General features: G+C 35.1%; 5 protein-coding genes and 1 long non-coding RNA gene across 10 annotated transcripts; 1 reads left to right on the forward strand and 5 right to left on the reverse strand.

Moving 5' to 3' along the window:
• Positions 1-1,330: 1,330 nt before the first annotated feature.
• On the reverse strand, positions 1,331-2,690 carry LOC130510894 (50S ribosomal protein HLP, mitochondrial-like). 4 transcript variants are annotated; one of them, XM_057007595.1, is made up of 4 exons: positions 2,575-2,690; positions 2,433-2,468; positions 1,962-2,059; positions 1,331-1,821 (listed from the first exon to the last, which is right to left on the reverse strand). In XM_057007595.1, the coding sequence occupies exons 2-4, from the start codon at positions 2,464-2,466 to the stop codon at positions 1,423-1,425; spliced, it is 531 nt and encodes a 176-aa protein (XP_056863575.1). In that variant the 5' UTR covers positions 2,467-2,468; positions 2,575-2,690; the 3' UTR covers positions 1,331-1,422. The 4 variants fall into 4 exon arrangements, with proteins under 4 accessions (XP_056863575.1, XP_056863573.1, XP_056863576.1 ...); XM_057007593.1 differs by having other exon boundaries at positions 1,331-1,824; XM_057007596.1 differs by having other exon boundaries at positions 2,433-2,484; positions 2,575-2,671.
• A 2,878-nt stretch (positions 2,691-5,568) lies between these two features.
• Positions 5,569-6,660, forward strand: LOC108835336 (uncharacterized). Of its 2 annotated transcripts, none has more exons than XR_008944419.1 (3): positions 5,569-5,932; positions 6,245-6,424; positions 6,551-6,660. It is a non-coding gene; the product is annotated as an uncharacterized LOC108835336 (long non-coding RNA). The 2 variants fall into 2 exon arrangements; XR_008944418.1 differs by having other exon boundaries at positions 5,570-5,890.
• Positions 6,661-10,526: 3,866 nt separating this feature from the next.
• Positions 10,527-12,477, reverse strand: LOC108855731 (F-box protein At5g46170). The gene is made up of 2 exons (XM_018629616.2): positions 11,186-12,477; positions 10,527-10,919 (listed from the first exon to the last, which is right to left on the reverse strand). The coding sequence occupies exon 1, from the start codon at positions 12,365-12,367 to the stop codon at positions 11,198-11,200; it is 1,170 nt and encodes a 389-aa protein (XP_018485118.2). The 5' UTR covers positions 12,368-12,477; the 3' UTR covers positions 10,527-10,919; positions 11,186-11,197.
• A 2,661-nt stretch (positions 12,478-15,138) lies between these two features.
• Positions 15,139-18,997, reverse strand: LOC108853924 (ornithine aminotransferase, mitochondrial). Its single transcript, XM_018627406.2, has 10 exons — positions 18,727-18,997; positions 18,367-18,475; positions 18,043-18,273; positions 17,804-17,963; positions 17,675-17,730; positions 17,451-17,603; positions 17,269-17,366; positions 17,109-17,189; positions 16,795-17,028; positions 15,139-15,500 (listed from the first exon to the last, which is right to left on the reverse strand). Exons 1-10 carry the CDS (start codon positions 18,879-18,881, stop codon positions 15,356-15,358), a joined length of 1,422 nt encoding a protein of 473 aa, XP_018482908.2. The 5' UTR covers positions 18,882-18,997; the 3' UTR covers positions 15,139-15,355.
• A 1,256-nt stretch (positions 18,998-20,253) lies between these two features.
• Positions 20,254-23,433, reverse strand: LOC108853923 (KH domain-containing protein At4g18375). The gene is made up of 7 exons (XM_057007536.1): positions 23,281-23,433; positions 22,336-22,974; positions 21,529-22,257; positions 21,137-21,433; positions 21,005-21,060; positions 20,822-20,918; positions 20,254-20,678 (listed from the first exon to the last, which is right to left on the reverse strand). Exons 2-7 carry the CDS (start codon positions 22,951-22,953, stop codon positions 20,544-20,546), a joined length of 1,932 nt encoding a protein of 643 aa, XP_056863516.1. The 5' UTR covers positions 22,954-22,974; positions 23,281-23,433; the 3' UTR covers positions 20,254-20,543.
• Positions 23,434-24,372: 939 nt separating this feature from the next.
• LOC130511141 (uncharacterized) lies at positions 24,373-25,129 on the reverse strand. The gene is made up of 2 exons (XM_057008002.1): positions 25,068-25,129; positions 24,373-24,958 (listed from the first exon to the last, which is right to left on the reverse strand). Exons 1-2 carry the CDS (start codon positions 25,127-25,129, stop codon positions 24,373-24,375), a joined length of 648 nt encoding a protein of 215 aa, XP_056863982.1.
• Between the last annotated feature and the right edge of the window lie 1,211 nt (positions 25,130-26,340).

A 26,340-nucleotide genomic window follows, 5' to 3' on the forward strand; every position in this document is an offset into this window, starting at 1 on the left:
CAGCCAGTTCCTCAAGAAGAATCTCAGCCCTCACCGATCGTCAACATCAAGCACTTCTCAGACTCAAGCTCCACTGAGTACGATATAGATTCTGACGAAGAATCGCTCCCAAAACAGTACGTAATTGGTGAAGGATCAAGTACTCCTAAACAAGAGCCAAATATCAATGAAGTATATTCAAGTGAGGAAGACATGAATTATGAAGCTCCAAAAGAAGAAACTCGCAATAAGCGCTTCTCTTCGAAAGTTATGGTGTTTACGTTCGACGACATTCCTTTCGACAGATGGAATGACCGGTTAGACGAATTCCATGCATGGATGAACTCAGAAGCCATTTGTTGAATCACCAAATGCAGAGGAGCTTGAATCACCAAATGCATGGATGAAAGGAATGTCGTCGAACGTAAACACCATAACTTTCGAAGAGAAGCGCTTATTGCGAGTTTCTTCTTTTGGAGCTTCATAATTCATGTCTTCCTCACTTGAATATACTTTATTGATATTTGCTCTTGTTTAGGAGTACTTGATCCTTCACCAATTACGTACTGTTTTGGGAGCGATTCTTCGTTAGAATCTATATCGTACTCAGTGGATCTTGAGTCTGAGAAGTGCTTGAAGTTGACGACCGGTGAGGACTGAGATTCTTCTTGAGGAACTGGCTGATTCTCCGGTAATTCGGTGGTTTTGACGAGATTATCTAGTAAATTAGTCATCGAAAATTCGATGATAACCATATCTTTTCAGGAGATCAAGTTTGAAAAAACCAAAATCTTTCGTCATTCAGGAGGCAATTATTTTACTCTCTTGTTTAGGAGTACTTGATCCTTCACCAATGAAAGCTAATGTCTGAAGATTGAATTGGCGATTGAGTGGCTTGATGAAGCTTCTCGTAGCTTGTCACCCAAAACTCCGGTAGTCTTTTTATCAGCTCTTCGCGTGATATCTGGCGAGGAATTTGTATCGAATTTGGTGCTTGAGATGCTGATGTAACTTCGTCAGATGAGTGTAGTACAAGATCGAGAGCGTGATATTGAATTCGGTAGACGATCTGATGATGTAAAGTGGCTGCTACACTCTTCTCTTGCATAGGTGCTCCAATAAGCTGAAGTTGTACCTTGAGCGTCTTTAACAGATTTGGATCTTATATCGAAACGTTAAAGTTTAGAAACAGCGTTACGAATACTGTTCCTACATTTAATGTCGTTTGGACTGTTCCGATACATGCTTGTTGATATGGCTTTAATCGGGAATCGATTAAAGCTATCCTAACAATAACTGGTAGACCTTTTGTAGCGTGTAAGGTCAAACCAATTCTTACTACACCGAAGTGGAGATGGGTGTAGCCTTGTTGTTGCCATACGGAAGAGATAACATTTTAAAAAAAAAAGACACTACGTGGTTTAGGGTTTTATGTTGGTTGTCTCAAGCAATGTGTTGAGCCAAAGCAAGGATCTTGAGATGTTTCTTCTTGCGAAGCTCGTGAGGAACAGGACCAAACACTCTAGTCCCAATCGGCTGCCGATCAGTTTTAGTTTTCTTGTCTTTATTATCAACAAGAACAACGGCGTTATCGTCGAACCTAACTTCGCTTCCATCAACACGGCCTCTCTGCATCGCAGCTCTCACAACCACACCGTACACAACCGCTCCTTTCTTCACTTTACCGTTTGGCATGGCTTCTTTCACCGAAGCAACGATCGTATCGCCAAGCCTAGCTCCTTTCTTACCCTTGAGAGCTTGAATACACATCACTTTCTTGGCTCCAGAGTTGTCCACGACTTTGAGAACCGTCCCCATTTGAATGAATGTCCTTCTCTGTTGCTGCTGCTTCCACCAATATTAACAACAACAAAAAAAAGTAAGAATCTTTCAGACATCAAAACATTAATTTTGATCCACTTATGTGTTCTGATTCGATCAAAACCAAAACAGATACTTAAAACATGAGGAAGGTTTGTGACCTGAGAAAGGAGGATACTTTCATTCATTATTCCATTGGAAGAAGTAATAGATCCAGAGAACTCATTCTTCTTAAGACTTCCAAGTAATGAACGTCCTCCTGCTCATTATTAGTGTATAAATCAAATTAATTATAAAAGAACATCAACAAAATATTATTCAAAAAAAAAAAAAGAACATCAACAAAAATAAATTACAGAGTTGGAAACTTTTGATTTTAGATTTATTAATTTTTCGAAATCATCATCCAATTAAGATCCAAACCCATCACAATTTAGAAGATTGAATCTCATTTCATCATAACTTTTAATCCCCCCGCCCCCCCCCCCTCCCCCAACCCCGGTTTCTCAAGATCGAGCGTTGCAACCTCAAAAGTCAAACCTTTAACCAATAAAATAAAATTATTATAATATTAATAATAATCAAAACTTGTAGTTCAAAATATAATGATGAGGAAGGAGCAAGTCGCTTACCACGGGAGATTCTTGAAGCTAAAGCTGCTGCCATGTCTACAATAACAAGTTTCTATCTTAATGTCAATCATAAAATATAACGAATATAATTGTAATAATCTTATCAAAAGAGATATATAGATTCGTAAAAATGTTAACTTACGAGGTGTTGATGGACAACAACAGATTCGTTACAGGAGAATCAGATCAGTGAGTGACCAGAGAGAGAGAGAGAGCGAAGCGGAGGATATAGGTAAAGGGTTTAGGAGTGGCAACATATGTAAATACCAGGTTTTCTCAAGGGTATAACCGTAATCATCTTTTGATTCTCCGGTATGTTTCTATTTTCGGCCCTAACAATGAGTGTTGGGCTTCATGTCGTGTATGGCTTTTTTAAGCAACAAAAGAAAAGCTCCAGTTGATCAGGAAAAAGGAAAATTGCGTCGCTGAGTTTCGCAACTTTTCTTTCTCGTCAATGCTTGTACACCATTGGGCTTGGGCTCTAACATGCATAACATTCTCTACTCCTTTGTCCGCGACTTTTAGAATCGTTCCCATTTGAATAAAACGGGTTTAGAACATCTTTGCAATCAATTGTTTTGTTAGTGACGTGAAAATTGAATTTTAAAACTGAATAAATACAACTCTTTGAGGTGTTCATGAACCACTTGCAAAGTATTTGCATAAAGTAGTACAAAAACATGATACGTAAAACAAACCTGAATAGCTGAATAAAGAAAATTTTTTTATCTAAATATTTAATATATATATTTAATATATGCTATAAAATTTTAAATAGTAAATTTATCTAAATATGGGTGAATTTATTGTGAGTTTATTGTTTTACAATCTAAAATATGTATAGGATGGTGAGAGAAAGTGAAACTGGTAAATAATTTGCTAGTTACTATCCAAAATATTTATATATCTTGCATATTTAAGTTATTATGAAAATATATTATTAGTCTTAACTGAATGATATATATTTTTACTTTAAATCACTAAACTTACATTTTAACTTACAACTAGATTTTTACCCGCGCTTTCAAAGCGCGGGTTTATATTTGGTGAAAAATTTATATAATCACATTTATATAATCCGTCTTGTATATGCATTTATATAACTCGTCTCATATATGTGTTTTATATCCGGGTTTATGTTCGGTTAAAACTATATTGTACATGTATTTTTAGGTTTTTAATTTTGAATTAGATATTTTAAATATAAATCAATATAACAGTTTTATAGTTTTGATCGGTGTTTTGAAACCCGACTCGGACCTGCGGTTGAACGAATTACCGGTTTGTAACCCGGTATTTTTAATATTGTGATTTTTTCTAATGATAAGACAAACTCGATGATCATAAGTTGGAAATTTGTTTAAAATATATTTATATTTTTCAAAATCGTTCTAAATGATAATGATTGTTGTCAAAATTAATAATTTTAGAATTAGAAAACCGGTGGTTAATAACAGTATCAAACATGGAAATAATCGATGCAGTATCAAACAAAGAAATAATCGCAGACCGAAATTAAATTAGGAAACCGGTAATTAATGACAAATCAAAAAATAATTAAGAAGAAATTGGCGTAGAATGTCCAGAATACCCTTAATGAATACAAAGGAAAGGTTCTTCAGTAGGGGTAAAAAGATTAAAAATCCAAAACATGCTTGTACTTTAATAGTATAGATATAGTTCAATATTACAGTATTTCAAAAATATTTATGATTTTTAGAATTTAAAATTTAAAATGAGTTGATGTCAGTTACTGTGATGTCTTCATGACTGCTGCCGTTGTGAAACAACCTTCAAAAATTGACATCAACATTTATTCAATATTAAATTTAAAATGTTTATAAACTTAAAATACCATTATTTTAAAAAGTAATAATTATAAAACTGATTATATAGTTTATTTTCAAACTTATGTTGATTTTTTACAGAGTTATTAAACCAATCTCACACATGTTTTGTTTAATTTTTATAAGAATATTTAAATGATTTTAATTATGATAAAACAAACAAATCAAATAGATGCTCCTATATTTACTCTGAAATTAAATCTAAATAAAATATTTTCAAATCTTTTTATTTATAATATAAATTTATATTTCATTTTTTTAAATAAAAATAAACCTTTTAAATATTTTTAGTTTCATATTTATTTAAATTAAATATATATTTCATCTTTCCTTTTAAATAATTTTAAATATCTAGTTGATGTAGTACTTATTTTAAAATGAAGTTTATATTTCCTGTTAACTAAAACAAACTTTTTAAATATCTAACCAATACCAGACTACATGGATCTGGTTAGTTATACTGAAACATAAGCTTTGTTATACTTTTCTATTGGTCTTACCTCACTCATCTCATTCATAACGTCAGGTGTCTGTCTTACCACCAGTTTCAGTGCTTCTTTATCGAAAATGACAAAGATTCCGTCATTGCCATTGTCGTCGCGAACTCTAACCTCGAACCGATATCTACCACATATGATAGATCAAAATGTGTAATCCGATTGAAGCTTAGTAGCTCTTTAGTTGTGTGCTTTAGCATATGTTTTCTGTATTTGATTATAAATGAACCTAACCTGATGAGCCCGGCAGTGTTTGGTTTCTTGCACTGAAGTTAGGGCAAATGAAAGATGTTTCTGACCTTTCCAGTTGCCACTTGCAAGCAGTGCACGAGATGAAGACCAACCATATTCTTCCATGGCATCCGTTATTGTTGCAGTGCAAATGAAGCTAGCGATCTGAATTTTAGATGGGTGTAAATACTAAAAATAAAAATAAAATAAAAAATATCATTTTGTGCGAGGAAGACCAGATCTATGGTGATTCATCTATACTAATAAAATTAGCATTTTGAAGTTCTAGTGAGTATCCACGTCAGCAAAGACGGAAAGAGGCGTTTTAGGACACGAGTCATCCAAAAAAATTACTCTGGCCTATTAACGAATTGGTATTCATCATTAAGTCCAAAATAAAATAAAATATTATACGAGCCCGAAACATTTAATACAATAAAGTTGAGAAATCTGCTTCCTCAGGCTATCCATGACATATTTGTGGGGGAGGCAAATAGTGACACATGTTGCAATCAGACTGGTCTGTGTGTCTCACGCGGTAAGCCTACTTTTGATGTTTGTGTAATTGCGTAAACTACACGCGCATTCATTGTATGCGATTTGTTCTTCGCCGTCGCCGCCGTCTTGGTACCCTCTTCGCGAACGCAAGAGAAACGACTACGAAATCAAATCAGAGAGGACAACCTCTGTCAAGCATTACTTCCAAGCTCTCCCCCCTCCCCTCCCCTCCCCTTTGTTGACTGACTTGAGGGAGCTAATTACAATTCTGCGTACGAATACGAATTTGATGAATTTGATTGGATCCTCTTTTATGTAGGATGTTCTTGCCTCTTTTGGTTATTGCTGAAATTCTACAGGTTTTAGTGGAGTTTTAGCCTCTTTGGTATGTTATGGAGTTTAGCCTTCTTCTTGATTGTGCGAAGAGGTTGTTTTTAGAGAATTTAATCGATTTCGTTTTAAGTTTTGGTTTCTGTTGCTTTTTTGCATAGTTTTCAATGGAGCTTTTGTTCTAATATTAGAGGTTGAATGCTGATAAATGAATCTCCACGATAGTTTGATTTTCTGGGGAAAGTTAGGTTCTTTTTGCTTTAATCTAATCCCTCTGTTTTTTTTTTGTTTTGGTCAAATCTAATTCCACTGTCTATAAGTCATCTTGGCATACGTCAAAGTTTGCGCCTTTAGCCTCTTCTCTGTTCCTCCATTCCCTTTAATCTGTTTTTTTATACCTTGATTGCAGCTAAGCAGGCTTTGTACCAAAAACAGGGTCTGTTTCTTATCTCACTGATCCATCAAAGGTGGAGGAGGCTTCTGCTGAAGGTAACGCACAGCTGGAGGTTGTAGAGAGGTTGCTCAAGGTTTACTTGGCATGCCCTCCCAAGACCAAAAACATCATGGAACTCAAGGTTCAGTTGTAGATGTACGTTTTGCATTTTCAGTACCCTCAAAACATATTTGTTGTTGTTCATGTTTCTTAATTAGTTCTTTCCAACTATTAAACTTTAATTTGTGCGATCCTTATGTAACCTTTGTCATATGTATGCAGACCTTTATTAAGTGGAGAGAGCACACTATCAAAGAATAATAATGGCTTAGAGCAGAGATAAAGAGCAAAGAACGCAAAGAGTCTTTTGTTAATTTTTCTTAATAATAAACCTCACACGATTCTGCAGTTGTTTCATTGAAATGTTTGCAATTTTTTTATAATTTTATGTCTATCTTTAGCACTGATGCTGTTAGGTTATAAATCTTTGGATTCAAATACATTAATGATTTTGTTCAGAATTTTGTGGAGAATAATATGTATGATACAAAGAACAATATCGACATTTTTGCTTCTGTTCTATACAATAAGATTTTGGTTTTCCATAATAAGAACCAGTTTTGAGTTCTAAGCAAAAATATCACAGAATATCTAAACAAATGATGCATGTAATGATCATACACAACTCTGTTTTTCTACTTCCCAGAGGCTACATTGATTGCACTCCGTCGTCATCATGAAGATGTTCAGCTCCTTTGTTCTTTTTTTTTCTATTTCACTTCACATAAATGATGGTAATGCGGCTTAGGTTAGACAAAGAAGAGATGCGTACGTTATTCTTTAGTATATTTATACACAACAAAGAATGGAAAGATAATTACAATTAACTGGAAAAGAAAACCAAATAAAAATGGAACTGTTGTTAATGCAAACTAAAATAAAAACATTTAAACAAATTAAATTACAATATTCAAAACATCTACACATTCAAAATAATATCGAACATAGATACAGTATTTGTTTATCCGACCCCGAATCCATAGTCAAACCAATAAACCCAACGGTCTATAACCCGTATGTAACATATATATATAATTTGTTAATATTATAAGTGTCTTAAATTTATCTAAAGTTGCATATAAACATACATATATGTGTATCCAAATAGTATAGTTTGTAAATCTAGACATGTCTTCCATTATATTTAAATGATTTTCAATGTTTAAAATTGGATAATTTTAATGATAAAATATTATATTTGATAATATTTTTTTGAGGAATATAATTTTCGGAAAAATTCCCAAAAAATATAATTGATATATTAAATTAAAATAGTTTGTACACATTAATAGACGCTATTTACATATCTTGGAGTTGATCTGCGTAGCATTAATCTAACCGAGAGTAGAGAGTGTCCTTGATACACAGAACTTAAAAACCGTTGCAGTGTCAACATATTTATGCACCTGTAAGCCACAAAAAACCCATTATATATCAATTAACCAAAATGGTTCCATAGATGAGTCTCCTTCGATTTTGGGAAGTCCAGAATGTTAAGTTATAATTTCTGAAAAATTCCCAAAAAATATAATTGATATGTTAAGTTAAAATATAATTGATCAGTAAAAACCACCACTTATGCTTAAAAAACCACTTATACTTTTTCTTTTTAATTTAATCAACTTCAAAATAAAGTACTATACTACGGTCACTAACCACTACCAATTTGATCAAAAAATAATTTTGAATTTATTAGAGAATAAGATATATGAATCCGGGGCGTAGCGCCGGAATACCACTAGTATTAAATAATAGGAAACAACCATGGTGATTTGTTACCTTTGCATCCTAAACAAAATGTCTATGGGCCATCATGTATTGATTTTCAATTGGATTAACATTGGAATGACACGTGAATTATTAATCCAACGATATTAGTCAAGCCCAACGAATAACCCATGCATCTCCAATTTCTTTTCCTTGCCACTCAAGCCAAATAATGAAAAATATGAAGTTTTACATATTAATGTGTAGTTTTACGTTTTTAAATTAATATAGTTTTACGTTTTTAAATTAATATAAAATATAAAAACGGAAATCATGCATTAAACATTTATATGAAAATATATAGTTTTACATTTTAATGTATAGTTTTACATTTTCAAATTATAAAGTCTTACATTTTTAAATATATATAATATAAGAAATGAAAACATTGCATTGAACATTTTCTAATACCTTAACATTGCATAAAAATAATAAGTAAATATACAATTTAAAAAATAGAAATACTACATTAAACATTTTTTAAAAAATGTTATAAAAAATATACCATATAATAAATGGAAATATACAACATAAGAAGAAAAAAAGTAAATAAATAATTCTTTAAAAATGCAAATACTACATTAAACAAAAAAGGGAAAAAGTATAATTTTACATCAAACACGTTGCCACAAAACCCATGATCTCACCAACATCAACCTCACACCCATCAAAAAAACTCCAAAGAACTCTAGCAGATAAAAGACAATGGCTCCACCATCAACGCTTGCTGTCCCACCAACGTTTGACGATCTTGAAGGAAATTTCTGTGACAAAGAAGTTTTGGTCAGGCTGATTCATTGCTGAGAAGCCCGGAACTTCAAAAAGAGGAACATGCTTATGGGAGTTGAGTTGCTCCTCAGACTCAAATTTATTCTCTCAAATTAACCTACCATACTTTTATTGTTACCATTCATCACTAAATCTTACGTAATGAAACCACCACAGTCGATAACCATTCATAGGTTTATTTCGACACACTTCCTTCCCCGCTACAAAGATGAACTGAAACCCAACATAAATTTACAAGCTCAACAGGTTAAACATCTATCATAAATTGTAAATTGTGTTGGGTTTCAGTTCATCTTTGTAGTGGGGAAAGAAGTGTGTCGAGATAAACCCATGAATGGTTGTCGGTTGTGGTGGTTTCATTATGTAAGAGTTAACGATGAATGGTAATAATAAAAGTATGGTAGGTTAATTTGAGATAATACCTTTGAGTCTATGAGGAGCAACTCAACTCCCATGAACATGTTCGCCTTTGTGAAGTTCCGGGATTTGCAACAATGAATCAGCCTGACCAAAACTTCCTTGTTACAGAAAACTCCTTCAAGATCGTCAAACATTGGTGGGACAGCAAGCGGTGATGGTGGAGCCATTGTCTTTTTTTGCTAGAGTTTTTTGGAGTCTTCTTTGATTGGGTGTGAGGTTGATGTTGGTGAGATAATGGGTTTTATACCAACGTGTGATGTAAAATTATACTTTTTCCTTTTTTTTTGTTTAATGTAGTATTTGCATTTTTAAAAAATTATTTATTTACTTATTTTTTTTCTTATGTTTTATGTTTCCAATATTATTATATGGTATATTTCTTTTTTTAACATTTAAAAAGATGTTTAATGTAGTATTTCTATTTTTATATTGTATATTTACTTTTTATTTTTTATGCAGTGTTAAGGTATTAAAAAATGTTCAATGCAATGGGAAAGAATTTCTTTTAAAAAAAAAGTAATGTGAAAGAATCGTTAGATTGTATAATACTAGTGAATTATCATGTAAACTGCATGGACCGGGATCCAAGTTCAGACCGGTGAAGAACAAAAGACCATGCCCCACTCTTTACTTATTTTTGTTTAAGATAACTCATCAAAAATCTGTTTGAACAAAAAAAAAAAAAAAAAAAAAAAAAACTCATCAAAAATCTTTGCAAATGAGATGATCTAATATGTAACAATATTTTAGATTCTGAGTTTCGACTTTGGTCGATTAGACGGTCCGTAAATCTCATTTTCATATTTATACCCCAAGTTTCTGATGCTGCTCGACGTTTGCAAAAAAAGTCAAAATCTCTTTATTCAGATGAGAGCGAAGAAGACTAAATATGTAATTCAAACAGTAGCTCGGAAAGGTAAATTCTCTCTACTCAGGTTCTTGTGAGTAAACGCAACTGACAGTAAAGTGAGAAATCTAAGGTTGAGACATAATCATTATAGGCCAAGTTATACATTCATCAAACGCAATGATGAAGTTAACCTGTCCACCCCCTCATGCCTTCCAGAATGGGTCCAGCTTGTTGACATTATCCATATCACCGTATACTTTGAATATAATAAGGCTTATGCTTCTGTAAGCTAATGTCGTGTGATATAAGATAATCCATATCATCACTCTTAGCACATGAAAATCTATTATTATAAAAACTGCAATTTGAGAATGCTCAATTATGATATAAACATTCAAACATCAAGTTGCTTTATACAATTCTAATATCTCTGTTTTATTTTTCTTAAATAACTTTAATAATAACAAGCAAATGTAAATCTCATAACTACAATATATTCACATAAGAGAGACGACAAGCAAAGCGCAAGACATTGTAAGCAACTAACAAAGACAGACAACAAGCCTTACATGATAATAAGTAATTCGTTGGTATTTATATGATTGAAAGATCCTGCGAAAGCTTAGAAGAAAAAATCGCTAGCTGATGCAGCAGGTAGCAAAACTGGTTTATGTATTCATCAAAACTGGATTTAGCTCTCACTCTCTGCTTCCTCTCATTATAGCATTTATATGTAATAATCATCATGAATCGCCATCGGGTTCCCTAACAAACAAGAAATCAAAAACAATGAGAAAAAAAGTTATTTGCTTTCTACGAACAGCAACGAAAAATTGTGACGATAACACAAATTCTCAATTTTCATTCTTCCATCTACGATCACAAATGCTTTAAATAATCATCAGTCGCAATACAGTCAAGAGATAATGACAGTTAAAGTTTCCTAGTGTTGATCAACTTAGAACATTCACAAAGGATATCCTCAAATCACTTCATAATCAGATCATACAGACTCAAGAGAACCAACTTACCTCAGATTCAAGCTAGAACGAGTTCATTTCTAAACAATAAGTCTTCCTCTTGACCAGCAACTTAACAGCTGCCTCATAAGGCTCCTCAAAAGCAGCCGAAGAAACCCAAGAGACATCCGACACTTCCTTCTTGGACTCGCTCGGCCTAATCGCTACCAAAGTCGCACCTTTCAACACAGTCCCATCAGGCAACTCCAAGGTGGGAGCGTACCACAGCCTCATGTTCAAGGCAGGGACAAGAGTTCTCTTGGAAGCCGAAGAAGCCGACAACGGCTTCACCCTTAGCTCTTCAAGCTGATCTCTGTTCATACAAAGCACACCTTGCCCATCGGAATCACTGAGCACTAAACTCCTCAGCGTCTTGTGCTCGGCTATGATCGGCTGTAGCAAGTAATGCCGTGCTGACGCAGCAATCAAAGAGCTGATTGTCCACACAACACGAAGCTTCAAGCCTCCGTTCGTGTAAAACGACTCCGGTATACTCCCGTTATCGTCGGGAGATTCAACGGTTGTAATGTCAGTGAGTTGAGAAAATCTAGTATTCGGTTGGATCACCGAAGATGCTCCGAGAATCAGGCAGTGATCCAAGGTGGAGCCGAACTCAGCTCTCCATTTCAACAAGACTCCGTCGTCGATCCCGAGCTCTCCGGAAGGTAACTCGATGCGTAGGTAACGAATCTCCTCGAAGTTCTTCAGAACCTGAGTAGGAGAGTGGTGCGTTACTCCGCCTTGTTCGATCTCTCCACCTTCGTCTCCTCCGCTGATAGACAGAGACGAGGAGGAGGAAGAAGAAGAGCCTCCTCCGCACGATCTCTTCGCGCCGAGGAACTGCCCCAACGCTTGCAACGGCTTCACAATGCCGCCGACGACGAGGCGGAATATGGAGGAGAAAGGTCCGGACGCGGCGGCGGAGCGGGATTTGATCGAGGAGAGGGAGGAGTTATCGTCGTCGGAGATGACGCAGTCGACGCGGATGAGGACGTTCTCGACTTGAGGGACGAGGGAGTGGAATCTACGGGAGACGACGCAGCATCGGCCGAGGGATTTGACGTCGGAGATTTTGTTGAAGACGAGGAGGAGGATCGAGTCTGGGAGATGGTCGAAGTGGTCGATTTCTAGGGTTTGCGGTGGTGGTTCGGGGTGGATCCGGGAAGGTGGATCTGAACGGGGGATAACGGCCATTTGAATTTTGGATCTCGCGATTTGGGGGAAAGTTGCTAGGGTTGCAGAGAAGGAATCGAATCGGAATCTCTGGTTTTAGAGAAGATAACGCATGAGATATGAAGTTTCGAGAGAGAGATGAAAATGGATGGAGGAGACAGATACACGAGGTTTTTGTCTTTACTTCAGCGCGTGATTGAATCGGCGTGCGTGTTACGCGCGAAGAGAGAGAGAGAAAAAAGGCATTTTACTCATCTGTAATGCAAAACAAAAAGTATTTATTGGTCTAAATTCATATTGTGCATAATTTAGCTATTCCCCTTCCACCTGGCAAAAATCTTTGGGAAATCACGAAAAGTACTATTTCCAAACAAAACTTTCAACAAAAAATGATTAAATATTCTAAATTTTAAATATTCTATTATTAATATTTCAGAAACTTCAGAGATATATGCTAAAATTTTCAGTAAAATATTTTGTTACAAATCTCTCAAACTTTAAGATATATTTCTTTAAAATATTTGTAAAATTTTATAGATTAATATAATTTTAATTTGAGAGATTTACTTACAAAAGTGTTCTAAGTTTTATATTATTTTTTAAAAAAATTTACTAATAAAAATATGTATTTAATTTAATGGGATTTAACCACTAAATCAATTTAAATTTATGAAAATTAGATTTTTGACTTTACATTAGGAAAATATAAATATATATTAGTAGGTGATATTTTGTTGTACGAAGAAAAAGAGAATACTCCCTCTGTCTTTAAATAAGTGTTATTTTGACAGTTTTACAAATATTTTAAAAATAACGAAAATACATGTAAATTTTTATTAGTTACATCTTTTTCACCAAAAATATTTGAAAAAAATAAAATTATTTATAATATCAATGCAGTTTGCAATTAATTTTCAATTGAAAGTAAGTACTCTCTCCGTTTTTTTAAGTTATACATTCTAGATTTTTCACACATTTAAAAAACACATTAAATTTGCATAATTTTTGTGTTTATTTTTTTCCCATAATTTTAAGCCAATATAAATTCAATAAGTGCAATTAAATTTTTCGAAATTTGCAATTAGATAATAAAACATGCATTGGAATTGGAAATGTAAAATATAGATTTTTTTGAAACAATTTTTTTTAGAATATGTAACTTTAATAATGAAAGGAGTATAATTTGTATTGAAATTGTAAAGTGATTCTTCTATGTAACAAGAAGAAAAAGTTAGAATGATATTTATTACTAGAGTATTTAGATAATACTTTTTCTATGCGACCTGTTACCATCAAACATGGTTTCTCCCACCTTTGCAAAACCTAACGAATCTCACTCTTATCTTTAAATCACAATAACTCGTGACCAGTGAGAGATGCATGAAGCACTCCTGGCTAGACAAGTCTTGTGCTGATATGCACGTTGTGTCATGTGTGTTTTTCCGTTTTGCACGCCTCGGCGTTTCTTGATTAAATGCACATTTTACTAGTAGAACATCACAGTTTCTTCCCTCAAAATAGTTTTTATTCCATTGGACAAGAAGAAATGAGCGATATTTTCTCATACAAAAAAGCCGTCATTGGCTGGTATATAATTTATGTGTTATTAAATTTCATCAGGTAATTAGATATTCGAGAGCCAACCACATATGGGGCTTCACGCCTCTGCATGTTTGGGTTGGGCAATTATAGAGACAAGCATATGTGTAATCATGATTTCATGTCCCATATCAATATCTACATACACATGCCAACACGTGGACATACACATTAATACATCCATAATCCATTAATACGTAAAATTTATGAATACAGGCAGTCAGGCAGTCAGGCAGTGGAAATATGATCATAGAAATCTGATGAAATACAAGATTTTTGTCACTATCTAAAATTTTAAAAATATATGAAGCTTTGGAAGATCTTCTACATTTAGAATATATATGAAAACCTAAAAAATTATATATAATTATTGTATTTAAGACATCGAAAATATGTTTATATCCAAAACTATATTTAAATATGGCAAACTAAAATTAACAATTAAATATTATTGAAAATAATAATATTTCAAATTTTAAATATAATAACTATGATATATTAATGTTGTTAAAAATAATAACTATGATATATTATTTGCAATTAAAAAATATAAAAATCAATATATATATACTATAAATGTAAATATAAATATATTATACTATTTAAAATAAAAATTTATATATCATATACTCCCTCCGTATTTTAAATTACATATTCTAGATTTTTCACACATTTCAATAAAACACATTAAATTTGTATAATTTTTTTTGTTCATTTTTCTTCCATAATTTTAAACCAATAAAATTTCATTAAGTGCAATTAAGTTTTTTGAAGTTTACAATTAGATAATTGTAAAAAAAAATAAATCTTTTTGAAAACTTTTTTTTAGAATATGTAACTTTAAGAAACGGAGGAGTACTAATTTTATATAGTAATTTTATATAAACTATTTACTATTTTACTGGTCATATTAGTAAGTATATTAATTGATGTTGCAACATACTTAAAATATTTTTAATCTCACTCTATAAGTAACTCCAAAAATACAGTTTGAATTAAGATGTTTGAACCTTATTCTATTTTTTATTTCATAATGGAATCAAATATGGACTTATTCTATGTAAATATGGGTTTGGAGATGGTCATGTCTATTCAATAACACACTGCTATTATTTTATCGTTAGTTAGCTCTACCAATGAGGCCATCTTCTCTTTGGGTTCTTAACATAAAAATAACTGCCAAAACCAATAAATGTGGAAACAACTAACTCGATTTTATTAAATGCCAAACCAGAAATAACCCAAAGTTATTTCTACCGAGTCCGGTGCGATCCGGTTCGGTCTTTGACGTATTTATCTTTGCTATACCGAACCAGAGTTGTCTTATGAACTCACAAGTCACAAATACACACATTCTTTAAAATAAAAACAATAAAACTAAACCAAATCCAAATCATGTTCCGGCCTGGTTCAAGCATAGAGGTTTCTTCCGCAGCGATCACACTCGGTTAAGTGAGAAACCGGGGTTTTACCCGCATTGATTTTCTGCAGATTTGGAAGATCGACCTCAAGAACATCACGAAGAGCCTTAGAGCCTTCTCGGAGTTCATCAGAGCTGGCAAAAGGAATATAAATAGGGTCAATTTGCTTAATATTCATAGCAGCACCATATATGAAGAATATAACCATGCCTGAAAAGCTGTGTCAATTTGATACAAAAGTAGACAACGCTCTCCTTTCCCGCGAGTAAAAGATAATTAACACAACACTAGATATCATACTATATTATATTTGTCTAATATATAGTACAGAACAATTATTTTATAATACCAACCATTATGAAGAGGATGAAGAAAATAAAAAAGTTGAAAAAGATGAAAGGTTTGTAGAGAGTACACTATACCCTAAACCTAAACTATATACCTTAAACCCAAAACCGAAATTCAAACCATATACACTAAACCCTAAACCCAAACCATATACCCTAAACCTAAACCCTAAACCCAAACCATATACCCAAATACTAAACCCTAAATCCAAACCATATACCCTAAACCCAAATCTTAAACCCTAAACCCAAACCCTAAACCCAAAGCATATACCCTAAACCCAAACCATAAACCATAAACCATAAACCCAAACTCTGAACCTTAAACCCAAACCATATACCCTAAACCCAAACTCTAAACCCAAACCATATACCCAAACCATATACTTTAAACCCAAACCCTAATCCTAAACCCTAAACCCTAAACCCAAACTTTTATCCATTTCGTGACTATACTATACATATTATGGTATGGAAAACTCGACATTCCCACAAACTTTGTATATATAAAATTTTCTAAAATTTTCTTAGAGAGAGAGATGATGAGTGACGACAATGTTGGAGAACAAAACAGTGTAACTGATCAAGTAGTGAGTAAGAAGAATCAAGAGGCAGAGAAAGACATAAATTACAAAAGAAGAGAAAAAAAAATTATCATATTATACTGTAATTTAAAATAGTATGGATTCAAAATTGCGATTATGAAATATTATATAAAATTTATAAAATATATGTTTGTTTTGAAATTTTTAAAAGTGTAGAAAAAAGACTTGTTTTTATCATATAAACAACAAAATTGTACAATTGTTTTTACAGAAATTGAAACCAATTAAGAATTGAAGGGGAAACCATATTTATAAAAAAAAGAAAAAAAAAAAGAAAACCTCATTCAAGGGCAATATAGCAAATATTTCACAAATATCATAGCCTATGCTTTGCTATGTATATATGTTTCATTTAAATCCTACAATGTATATGTGATCAAATTTCCCATATAAATAATCAGTAACTGAAGAATTAGTCGATATAACTAATGATACCGCTCAATAAACCAGACCGGTTAAAGCTGTTTTCAAATTACCTTATGGAGAGTGGTGGAGTTAACCGGACAATTGTGTTGTGAGTCGGTTTAGCCAACACTCCTCTCTCCTTCAAGCTCAAGCAAATATCATAAGCTGAAACAGGAGATAAGCTTTCACTGTTAAACTCAACCGCATTGAACAATCCTCTTCCTCGTACTTCTTTAATGTGATTAGGAAACTGTTTCTTGATTTCATTCAGTTGAATCCTCAGTTCTTCTCCAAGACTTGCTGATCTACAAGGTTCAACCAAATACAAGAACTGAGATATGCTAATCCAAAGAACCAGAGTCGATTTAGAAAGTAAAATTGGTACCTTTCAACGAGTTTCTCTTCCTCGATGACATCTAAAGAAGCCATAGCTACAGCACTAGCTAAAGGGTTTCCACCAAATGTGCTGATTACAAAAAAAGGAACAAGCTTAATAAGAATGATGAATGTTTATGTTACTAAGAAAATATAACGCTTATGAGAACCTTCCGTGTTGGCCAGGTTTGATATGAAGCATCACGTCCTTATCAGCAAGCACTGCGCTTACTGGAATCACTCCTCCACCTAATGCTTTCCCGAGTATCTTTCAAAAACCAAACTCAAAATGATTTTTGGATAAGCTATGTTATGTAATGGTTTCGCTCATCAGAAAACTAAAAGAACATACCACCATGTCGGGACGAATCTCTTCCCAGTCACAAGCTAGCATCTTTCCAGATCTAGCTAGACCGCTTTGTACTTCATCAGCTATCATCAAAACGTTGTGCTCTGTACAGAGTTCTCTAACAGCTTTCAGATAACCCTCAGGAGGAATAACAACCTATAAATACCAATATTATGATTAATCCTCTAAAATGATTTAATCATTTCTAGAAAAAAAAGGAACTTTACTCCAGCTTCTCCTTGAATAGGCTCGAAAAGAAATCCAGCTATTTTATCTCCCTTTTCTGCAATCATTATAACAATAAAGATGATCCACTCATTAAGCTCACTCAATGCAGGAAACAACTTTTTCAGTACCTTTAAAGAGCTTCTCAAGTGAATCGGCGTCACCAAAATCAACTTTAAGATTGCCAGGCAACAATGGTCCAAACCCGCGAGTAGCATCATTGTCACAACTCATGGAGATAACTGCTAACGTACGACCATGAAAGCAACCACAACAAGAGACGATTATAGCCTGTAGAGAGAGAAAAAAAAACATTTATACGTTTGATGCAAACAAGAATGATTCATATGAAGCGAAATATTGTATACACCTCATCTTTGGGAATGTGTTTCTTCTCGTGACCCCACTTTCTTGCAATCTTCAAGGCGGTTTCGACACCTTCAGCGCCGGTGTTCATAGGAAGCACCATCTCGTAACCGAACATGTTAGTGAGACGCTGTGCAAAGACGGGGAACTTGTCGTTGTAAAAGGCTCGTGAACTTAGAGTGAGCTTCTCCACTTGTTCCTTCAGTGCCTTGATGATCTTAGGGTGGCAATGTCCCTGCAGAAAAGAAATCTAACAAGTAAGAAACTTTCGAGTTTTTAAAGTGAAGCTGAGAAGGAATTGAGGTTTTGGAGTGGAGTGTGATTAAACCTGATTAACAGCGGAGTAAGCAGCAAGAAAGTCGATGTATTTTTTGCCTTCAGGGTCCCATATGGTTGAGCCATTCCCGCGAGAAAACACAACCGGAACTGGATGGTAACTAGTTTTTTCAGACTAAAAGGTTAATAAACTAAAGATTTGAGAATTTTCAAAAAAAAAAAGAAAAGAAAGCTCTCAGCCTTTTCTGCTTTTTATTTACATAATAATATCAATCAAGTATGTAAAATCCATTAAGGAGAGACATCCACATCCGATTTGGTATATGAAAGATAATTGGGTATTACTCAAAAAGAAAACAAGTTCCATATTAAATCATGTTCTATACTAAAGAGAGAGAGAGAGAGACTTTACTTGTGGGCGCTGAATTCTGATTCAAGTTCCATCAATCGCTGAGAAGAAGAAGGAGCTTTTGAGTTCGATTCCGCAAAACCTCCATACCTACGCCGTGCTCCGGCAGTAGAGATTCTGGTAGAGACACGCTGAATCAATCGTCTCGTCGCTGCCATTTTTTAGAGTGTTTTAGAAATGGACGCAAACGTTTTCTTTTCTTTTTCGTTGGGCGCTTCTCTCTTCTCTTCTTACTTTTGTTCGTTTCCCAAGAAAGTGTGATAGTTTCTTTCTCGGGATGCAAATCATGTTAAAAAAAATGGTTCGATTTATTAATGGATATTTAAATCGATTTACGGTTTAGTTCGGTTTGATTTCTTTTGGTCTTTTTTTTTTTTCTTTTTCTGTCTGCCTTTTGCTCTTATCTACCCAAGCTGAAACCAAACGAAGGAGAGGTGTGCTTTTGTGATACGGACTTGAGAAAACGACAATATATATATATTATCTTATTTTCATAAGCTTTTTACACATTCCCATGTTCTTATCCTTATTTTTGTTCATTCTGTAATTTAGATTATTATCCAGCAGAGATGAGAAGAATAGAAATCATTTTACAATTGCGTAACGTAATCTAATACTACTACAATGTCAATGACCATATGCGTTTTACAAAAACTTCCAAACGGACCAACATCTCTCTGTTTCTAAGAATCTATCCATCCTCAATGAATTTTTTGATTTACAAAAAAAGATGCTTAAGACTATAATTTATAAAGAAAGTTTATATATGCATATCAGTCACATTGATGAAAGATTGTTAGGATTAAGCGGGAAAGAAGAATTAGAGACAAGGTTTCTAACAACCTAGTTACTAAGTTGAATCCCAGGTTTTTCTGTATAAATGCCAGCGCAAAGTGATCAAACCCGTAAAAGCTAAAGCTCAACACAATCAGAAAACTCTTAAGACATTGATTCTAATGAGAGGGAATCGGAAAGACGCAGTGCGGAGTGACGAGACCCTCAAAAGCTAGAGTGAAACACACAACACATTTAGTAGTAAAGCCTTTACTGTTGCGTGTTCTAATGCTACTCATAACCTAGTACGCTACAAGCACTATCGGATGGATCATGATCAAGTTATGGAGATAAGATACCTCAGAGTTCACGCTTTATGTCTTCTCAGGAAAAGAGTGAATAAGAAACGGTAGTAGAGTTAGATCAATCAATGAACTGCAGCTACTATACCAAAAGAGGAGAGAGTTCCTTAGATTTCAAAATTATCAGACTGCAAGATCCCCCCGGTCATTGAGGAGAAAAGATCTTAAAAGGCTATTGTTATTGATGTTCACTCTAGGCTACTATAAGCTATGGCTGTTCACTGGAGAAATTTCTAGAGAAACACACAAGAACATGATTTGATGAGGATGTGATGAGTATAACTTGGCAATCACATCTGAATAAGCTGAGACATGGAGACAGAAAAACTAACACATAAATGGTCGGACTGCTTTGGACTAAAAAGCATAACGCAGAGAATAAGCAAAGCTTGAATAAAATAAGAAACGATTTGTCTTTTTATTGCACAGAGATAATCATTTATTGAGCGAACAGCTCGCAAGGGAAGGGAGAAAGAATTGTACTATAAGATGTCTATAGCACGAGAAACTATAAACGTTACCGGATGGAGGTGAAGTCTGATGACAGAATACAGATCCAACCATAATCAAACATGAGCTTGATGGATGGATGGATGGAAGGATTGAGAGAGAGAGCTAGAAAGACAGGAACACACTTCCTTGGATAGATAAGAGGATTTCGAGGGGCAAGAGCAAGCAAACTGTTCAGGTGGACATGATAAAAGCTTGGAACAAGTTCTCTGCGGTACGCTTCTGTTCAGATGTTCCGGAAATGAGAGCAATGCGATCACCATGAGAAGAAGATTTTGAATCAGAAATTTCTATCATAGCTCCTGATATCTGAGAGATAGAGAGAGAGAGAGCAAAGAAGGCACACATCATGTGAAAAATGTTAGTTTGGAAAGAAAGAAAGACAGAGAGACGAACGAGGGTATATGGTGATCAGAGAGGAACGAGGAAGGAAAACTAATAATAAAACAAACCCTTCTTATGTTGTCCAAGTTGCCTCCTCCTCTGCCCATTACTTTTCCCACTGCATTGGACGGGATTCGAATCTCCATTGTAGTAGACTGAGGCAACCTGTGAATGCACACATGATATGTTGAAATAACAGAAAAAAAAAAAAGAAAACGAAACCAACTTTCTCCTAATAGCTGCAAACTTACCCTCCATATCTACTGGATGAGTATGAAGAGTTAGATTCATAACTGTTATTCCCCACCTGTTTGTTCAGAAGCTTATGAGCTAACACTAAACAACATAGAAAATCAAATAATTTGAGGAGGAGGAGCTGTTACCGGGAAACTTCCATAACCATAGAGTCCACCACCGCTCGAAGAAAGCATGCCTGGCTCTGGTCTCCTATCAAAATCTACAGAAGAAACTTGCGGAACAGAAGATATGAAAGATGGAGTTAGTGCAAGAGCAGCATTACTACTTCTCCCTGAAGAAGAGAAGAAACTACTCTTCTCAGATCTTGCAGGAGGAGGTTGGTTCCTTGAACCAGTCGTCTCTCTATCTCTTAAAACATCATCTCGAAGCCTCAAAACAATCTGAATAAGAGCATCCCTCACATTGCTTACTTCACCAGATATCTAAACCAAAAAATATATATATATATATATATATATTATTGGAGCAATTAAGCAAAAGCAAAAAAAAGCTGAATGGTTCTAAGAATGGTTTTTACCTCAACGAGCTCATCATTAGGATCAGCACACTTAGGCTTATTATTATCTTTCGAGATATAAATATTAGCGTTTGTCTTCTTCCTAATCTCGCTTATGATCGATCCACTCTTCCCTATAATGCACCCAATCACCTTGGAAGGCACAAGGAGCTGCATCTTAGGTTTCTCATCGTCTTCATCGTTAATCTTCTCTTGAAGCAAAAGCACAGCCTCAACCGCCATAGACTTCAAATCATCAGGAGACTCTTTAGAAGTCACAATGATAACACAGTCCTCATCATGATTCGCCCTTGCCCTTGAGTCATCCACCTCGATATGAGACCCGCTCGCTTGTCTTATCCCCTTAATGGTCGAACCTCCTTTACCGATAACTCGACCGATGTTAGAAGAAGAGCACAGAACTTTCACAACCAACTCTTCTTGCCTAGAAGACCCACCACCAAAAGTACCATGATGAACCACAGGAAGAGCAGAAGAAGAGAATTCTCCATAACCCTGTGGTAGTGTCCCTATAAAGGATGGAACATTGGCTCCATGCTGGAAGAGAGGATCCTGATTCTGGTATAAACCGGTTTGCGGATAGATGGAAAGATCAGATGGGATTATAATACTTGCAGGAGCTTCTTGAACCGTTGCGTCAAGAGGGATCTTTTCTTTAGGACTAAACTTGTACATGATTGCAGAAACAGCAAAAAGAGCTTTCTTCACAGACTCAGCCTCTCCAGATATCTAAATCACACATTAATCAAAACATTAGCAAAAAGAAAAGAGATAAAAAATAAGCAAAAAGGCTTTAAAGACACTAACCGAAACAATGTTATCAAAATCCAAAGCACAAGCATGTGAAGGATCCGAGACATCTTTGGACACAATCTTAACGTTAGCACCGGTACTACTCCTAACCTTCTTAACCGTCGAGCCAGCTTTACCAATCACGTTAGAACACTGGCTAGTCGGTACCAAAAGCCGGCACTCTCTAATATCATCTCTATCTATCTTAGAGTTCTCAGCAGCGGTAGCCAAAGAAGCAACAATAGCGTGGTGGAGTTTAAGGAGAGCGTCTTGAGCAGAACACAAAGGGGTGATCTGGTCGCTCTTCTCTATTTTTTCAGCAATGTCTTTCTTGTCGTTGTTGTTGACCGTGCAGTAGATCGTTAGGACTCTTTCGGTACAGCCTGGGAAAGGGTCAACGACTTTGATTCTGGCTCTGGTTTCTTGTCTGATCGTGTTGATTACTTTGCCGCTCTTGCCTATCACGCTTCCCATGACTCCGCTAGGGCAGAGGATCCTGTAGACGACGAGATCGTCTTTGTTGAGTTTTTCTTCGGTTTGGTGTGAAAGTCTTCTCTTCTGGTTCCTGTTGTTGTTGTTGTGATCGTTGTTGTTGTTACGGTTGTGAGTTCTCTTATTACCACGCTCAACCATTGTTGTGTCTCTTTGCAAAACCTGAAACATGAAATTGGTAATCTTTATTTTGTTAAATTGAAATTCAATTAAATCCAAGAATCTACAAGGCAATTGAATTAGAGAGAAGCCCTAGAAAAAAAAATGAAAATTTTGAAATCGGGTGGATAAGAAAAAATGAAAGTTGGATAATTGGAATTAGATATGAAATCAATTCAATTCAATTCAAGAGAAGGTGAACATACGAGAAGATTGAAGATATTTTGTTCTGTAAGGGGATTATAAGAGATGAGGAAGAAACAAAATCTAATTGTTTGTGCAAACGAGGAGAGAGGTTATTGTCTGTACCAGAGGAAGAGGACGGCGACGTGATACTTTGATGATCTCTTCGGACTTCCGTTATATTTCCTTGTGGGATCAAGGAAGAACCTTACCTTCTTTTTTTTTTTTTCTGATTTTGGTATTTAGTCTTTCTTTAGTCTTATTCTCTCAAAATTATTTATTAGGCGTGTAAAGTTTTTTTTCCTGCAAAGTTTATTTAGGAGGTGTTATTGAATATTGGAATTGAAATCAAGTTTTGGAATTCAAGTACGAAGGATTTTGATAGAAAAGATACAAGTATTCTAATGGATTTAACTGGACTTTTAAATACGTGATGGAATCTATTGTTTTATTTTAATTTTTATGATGGATATTAAGGGAATTCTTTTACGTGAATCTTTGTATTCTTATTCTCCACTAGCGAAGCACAAATGGTGATTGACCATATCAGATTATGGATATGCAGTAGCAAATGCATGTGTTCTTGCTTAGATTAATCTATTGTTCGTGTGTATATACTGGTTGGATTATCTGGTGCCCTATATTTCATGAATCACGGATGGTTCTCCTCAAGTAGTGTGGCAGTTGCGTAGACGGAGGCGAACGGTGGAAGAGGAGAGAAGCGGTGAGTGGTTAGAGATTCGGCGAAACGTTTGGTTTCTTTAAAACGGGCGGATAAGTCGGAGGCGAAGCAATTACAGTGGTGGTGAATGGAGGATGATAATGAGAAAAATGGTGGTGAAGGAAGGATGAGAAAGAGAAAAAGCGATTATATGATGTCATCGATAACGATTTGAAAGTCACGTAAAAAAGGCTAGGATTTGATTCCTCTTGTTTTTTATTAAAAAGTCCATCAAATTCTATTATAACTAATTTCTCAAGAAATCTACGAGGATATTAAATAACAGGTGAAAGTAATTCTTTTCAAATTCTATTTGACAAATCCATAATCCAATAACACTTGATTTTAATTCACCTTGCTCAAATCCACAATGAATAACACTTGATTTCGGGTCAGATTTAGATTCCATCGAACTCCATTAAATTACCAAATTTAATAACACCTCCTTAATTTTCCGTTTTTTTTTTTCTTTTTTTTTTTTACAACAATATGCTATTCTAACGTGATTCCACCGGTCCAGAAAGCCAAACTAGAGGTATCGAATCGACATATAACATAGCTGAAGGTGAACTCCTTGCCCCATGTGCAAGCTTGTCCGCCATTGTATTTTGCGCCCTTGAAATATGTCGAATAGTGAAATTGGAGAAGAAAATTTTACTTCGTCGAAATTCCTCCATATGCGTAGTAAATGCTGGCCATTCTTCAGGTGAGGACACCATCTTTACTAGTTGAGAACAATCCGTTGCAAAAACTACATCTGAGAACTGTAGGGTCTTCATGCACTCCATTGCCCAAATCAGCGCTTCAAATTCTGCGTGTAAAGGAGATAGGCTACGTCGGAGATTCATCGCCCTCATCATCTTGTCCTCTGAATCTATCTTTCGGCAATACCACACTTGTCCAGTAAAAACATCTTGTTCCTTCCAAGATCCATCGACAAAGCATACTCTTGTAGCTCCAAAAGTTTGCCAATCGGTAGGAGACTGAACATTTCTCTGAGGTTTTGGTATCAATAACTGTGCCTCTGACCAAAGTGTTTCTTCAAGGTTCGCTATCCGCAGTATTTCCTGTGGATTCCCATTCCTGTTCGTGTAAATCTTATCATTTCTATTCTTCCAAATATACCACATAATCCAAGGAAAATAATTTGAATCCACTTCTTTCGGTATCCTCCAAAAAAGATAATCCAAACTTGTGAAGACTGATGTTGAGGGGAAAGTTCCTGGTGGGGATGGGATCCTTGATAAGGCCCATGTTTGCAGAGCTGGTGGGCATTCAAAAAGAACATGATTCATTGTTTCTTCCTCCGCTCCACATATATTACATCGAAGATCACATTCAATACCATGTGTCTTTAAATTTTTAAAGACCGGTAATGTTCCGGATAGTATTTGCCAGAGAAAATGCTGCAACTTTGGGGAACAATTTATTTTCCATGCAAAGGCCAATAGAGGTTTTATATTTGGTCCAAAAAATGTTATCCTTGGTCCCTTGTCCGGATACATTGTTTCCGTTTTAAATCCTGATTTAACCGAATATTTTCCAGATTCTGTAAATGCCCAGCCATATGAATCAGGCCGTTGAGTTCGGCTAACTGCCATACCTCTTATGATCTTAACATCGTCCGGATGTATGTATGCATTGAGGAGATTTACATTCCAAGTCTTGTCTAGTGGATTGATGAGGTGCTCCACTAATAAAGATGGATTTAGAAACTGAACCGGGTTTTTTTGTTGTGCTGATCTCGGGCGAGGAGCCGGAATCCAGGGATCATTCCAAACAGAAATCGATTACCCGGTTCCAACTCTTTTGACTAGCCCTTTTTTAACCAGAGATCTAGCTGAACAGATACTTCTCCATCCATAAGATGCAGAGTAAGATCTGTGATCATCCAGTGGATGAGAGTTTCGGAAATACCTTCCTTTAAACACCTTCGAAAATAAACAATCCGGCTTCTCTATTAGTCGCCACAGTTGTTTTGCCAATAAGGCCGTATTGACATCCTGTAGATCTCTAAAACTTAGGTCTCCCTCTTCTTTGGGTGTACACATTTTGTCCCATAAAAACCAGTGTATCCCTTTTTTGTTTCCGCTCCCCCCCACCAAAAATGTGATGTGGAGCTTGTTAGTTTTTTTGTTACCCCTTTTGGGGAGTCTGAAGCAAGACATAACATGCTTTTGCATAGCTGAAGACACTGATTTACTCAACACCTCTTTACCCCCTCTTGTAAGAAACCGAACTGTCCAGTTATTTACCTTCTTATTAACATTTTCATTTAAGAAACCAAAAATTTGTATTTTTGATCCACCGAAACTTTCAGGAATGCCCAGATAATTTCTCATCCCTTCCAAGCTGGAGATACCAAGCAAATCATGAATAACAACTCTATCCTCTGCTGGAACCTGTAGTGATGATTTTAAAAAGTTAATTTGTTGATCTGATGTCCTCTCATAGTCTTTGAGTAA

The sequence above is a fragment of the Raphanus sativus genome, chromosome 4 (assembly GCF_000801105.2).
Source record: "Raphanus sativus cultivar WK10039 chromosome 4, ASM80110v3, whole genome shotgun sequence".
Lineage (NCBI taxonomy): Eukaryota > Viridiplantae > Streptophyta > Magnoliopsida > Brassicales > Brassicaceae > Raphanus > Raphanus sativus.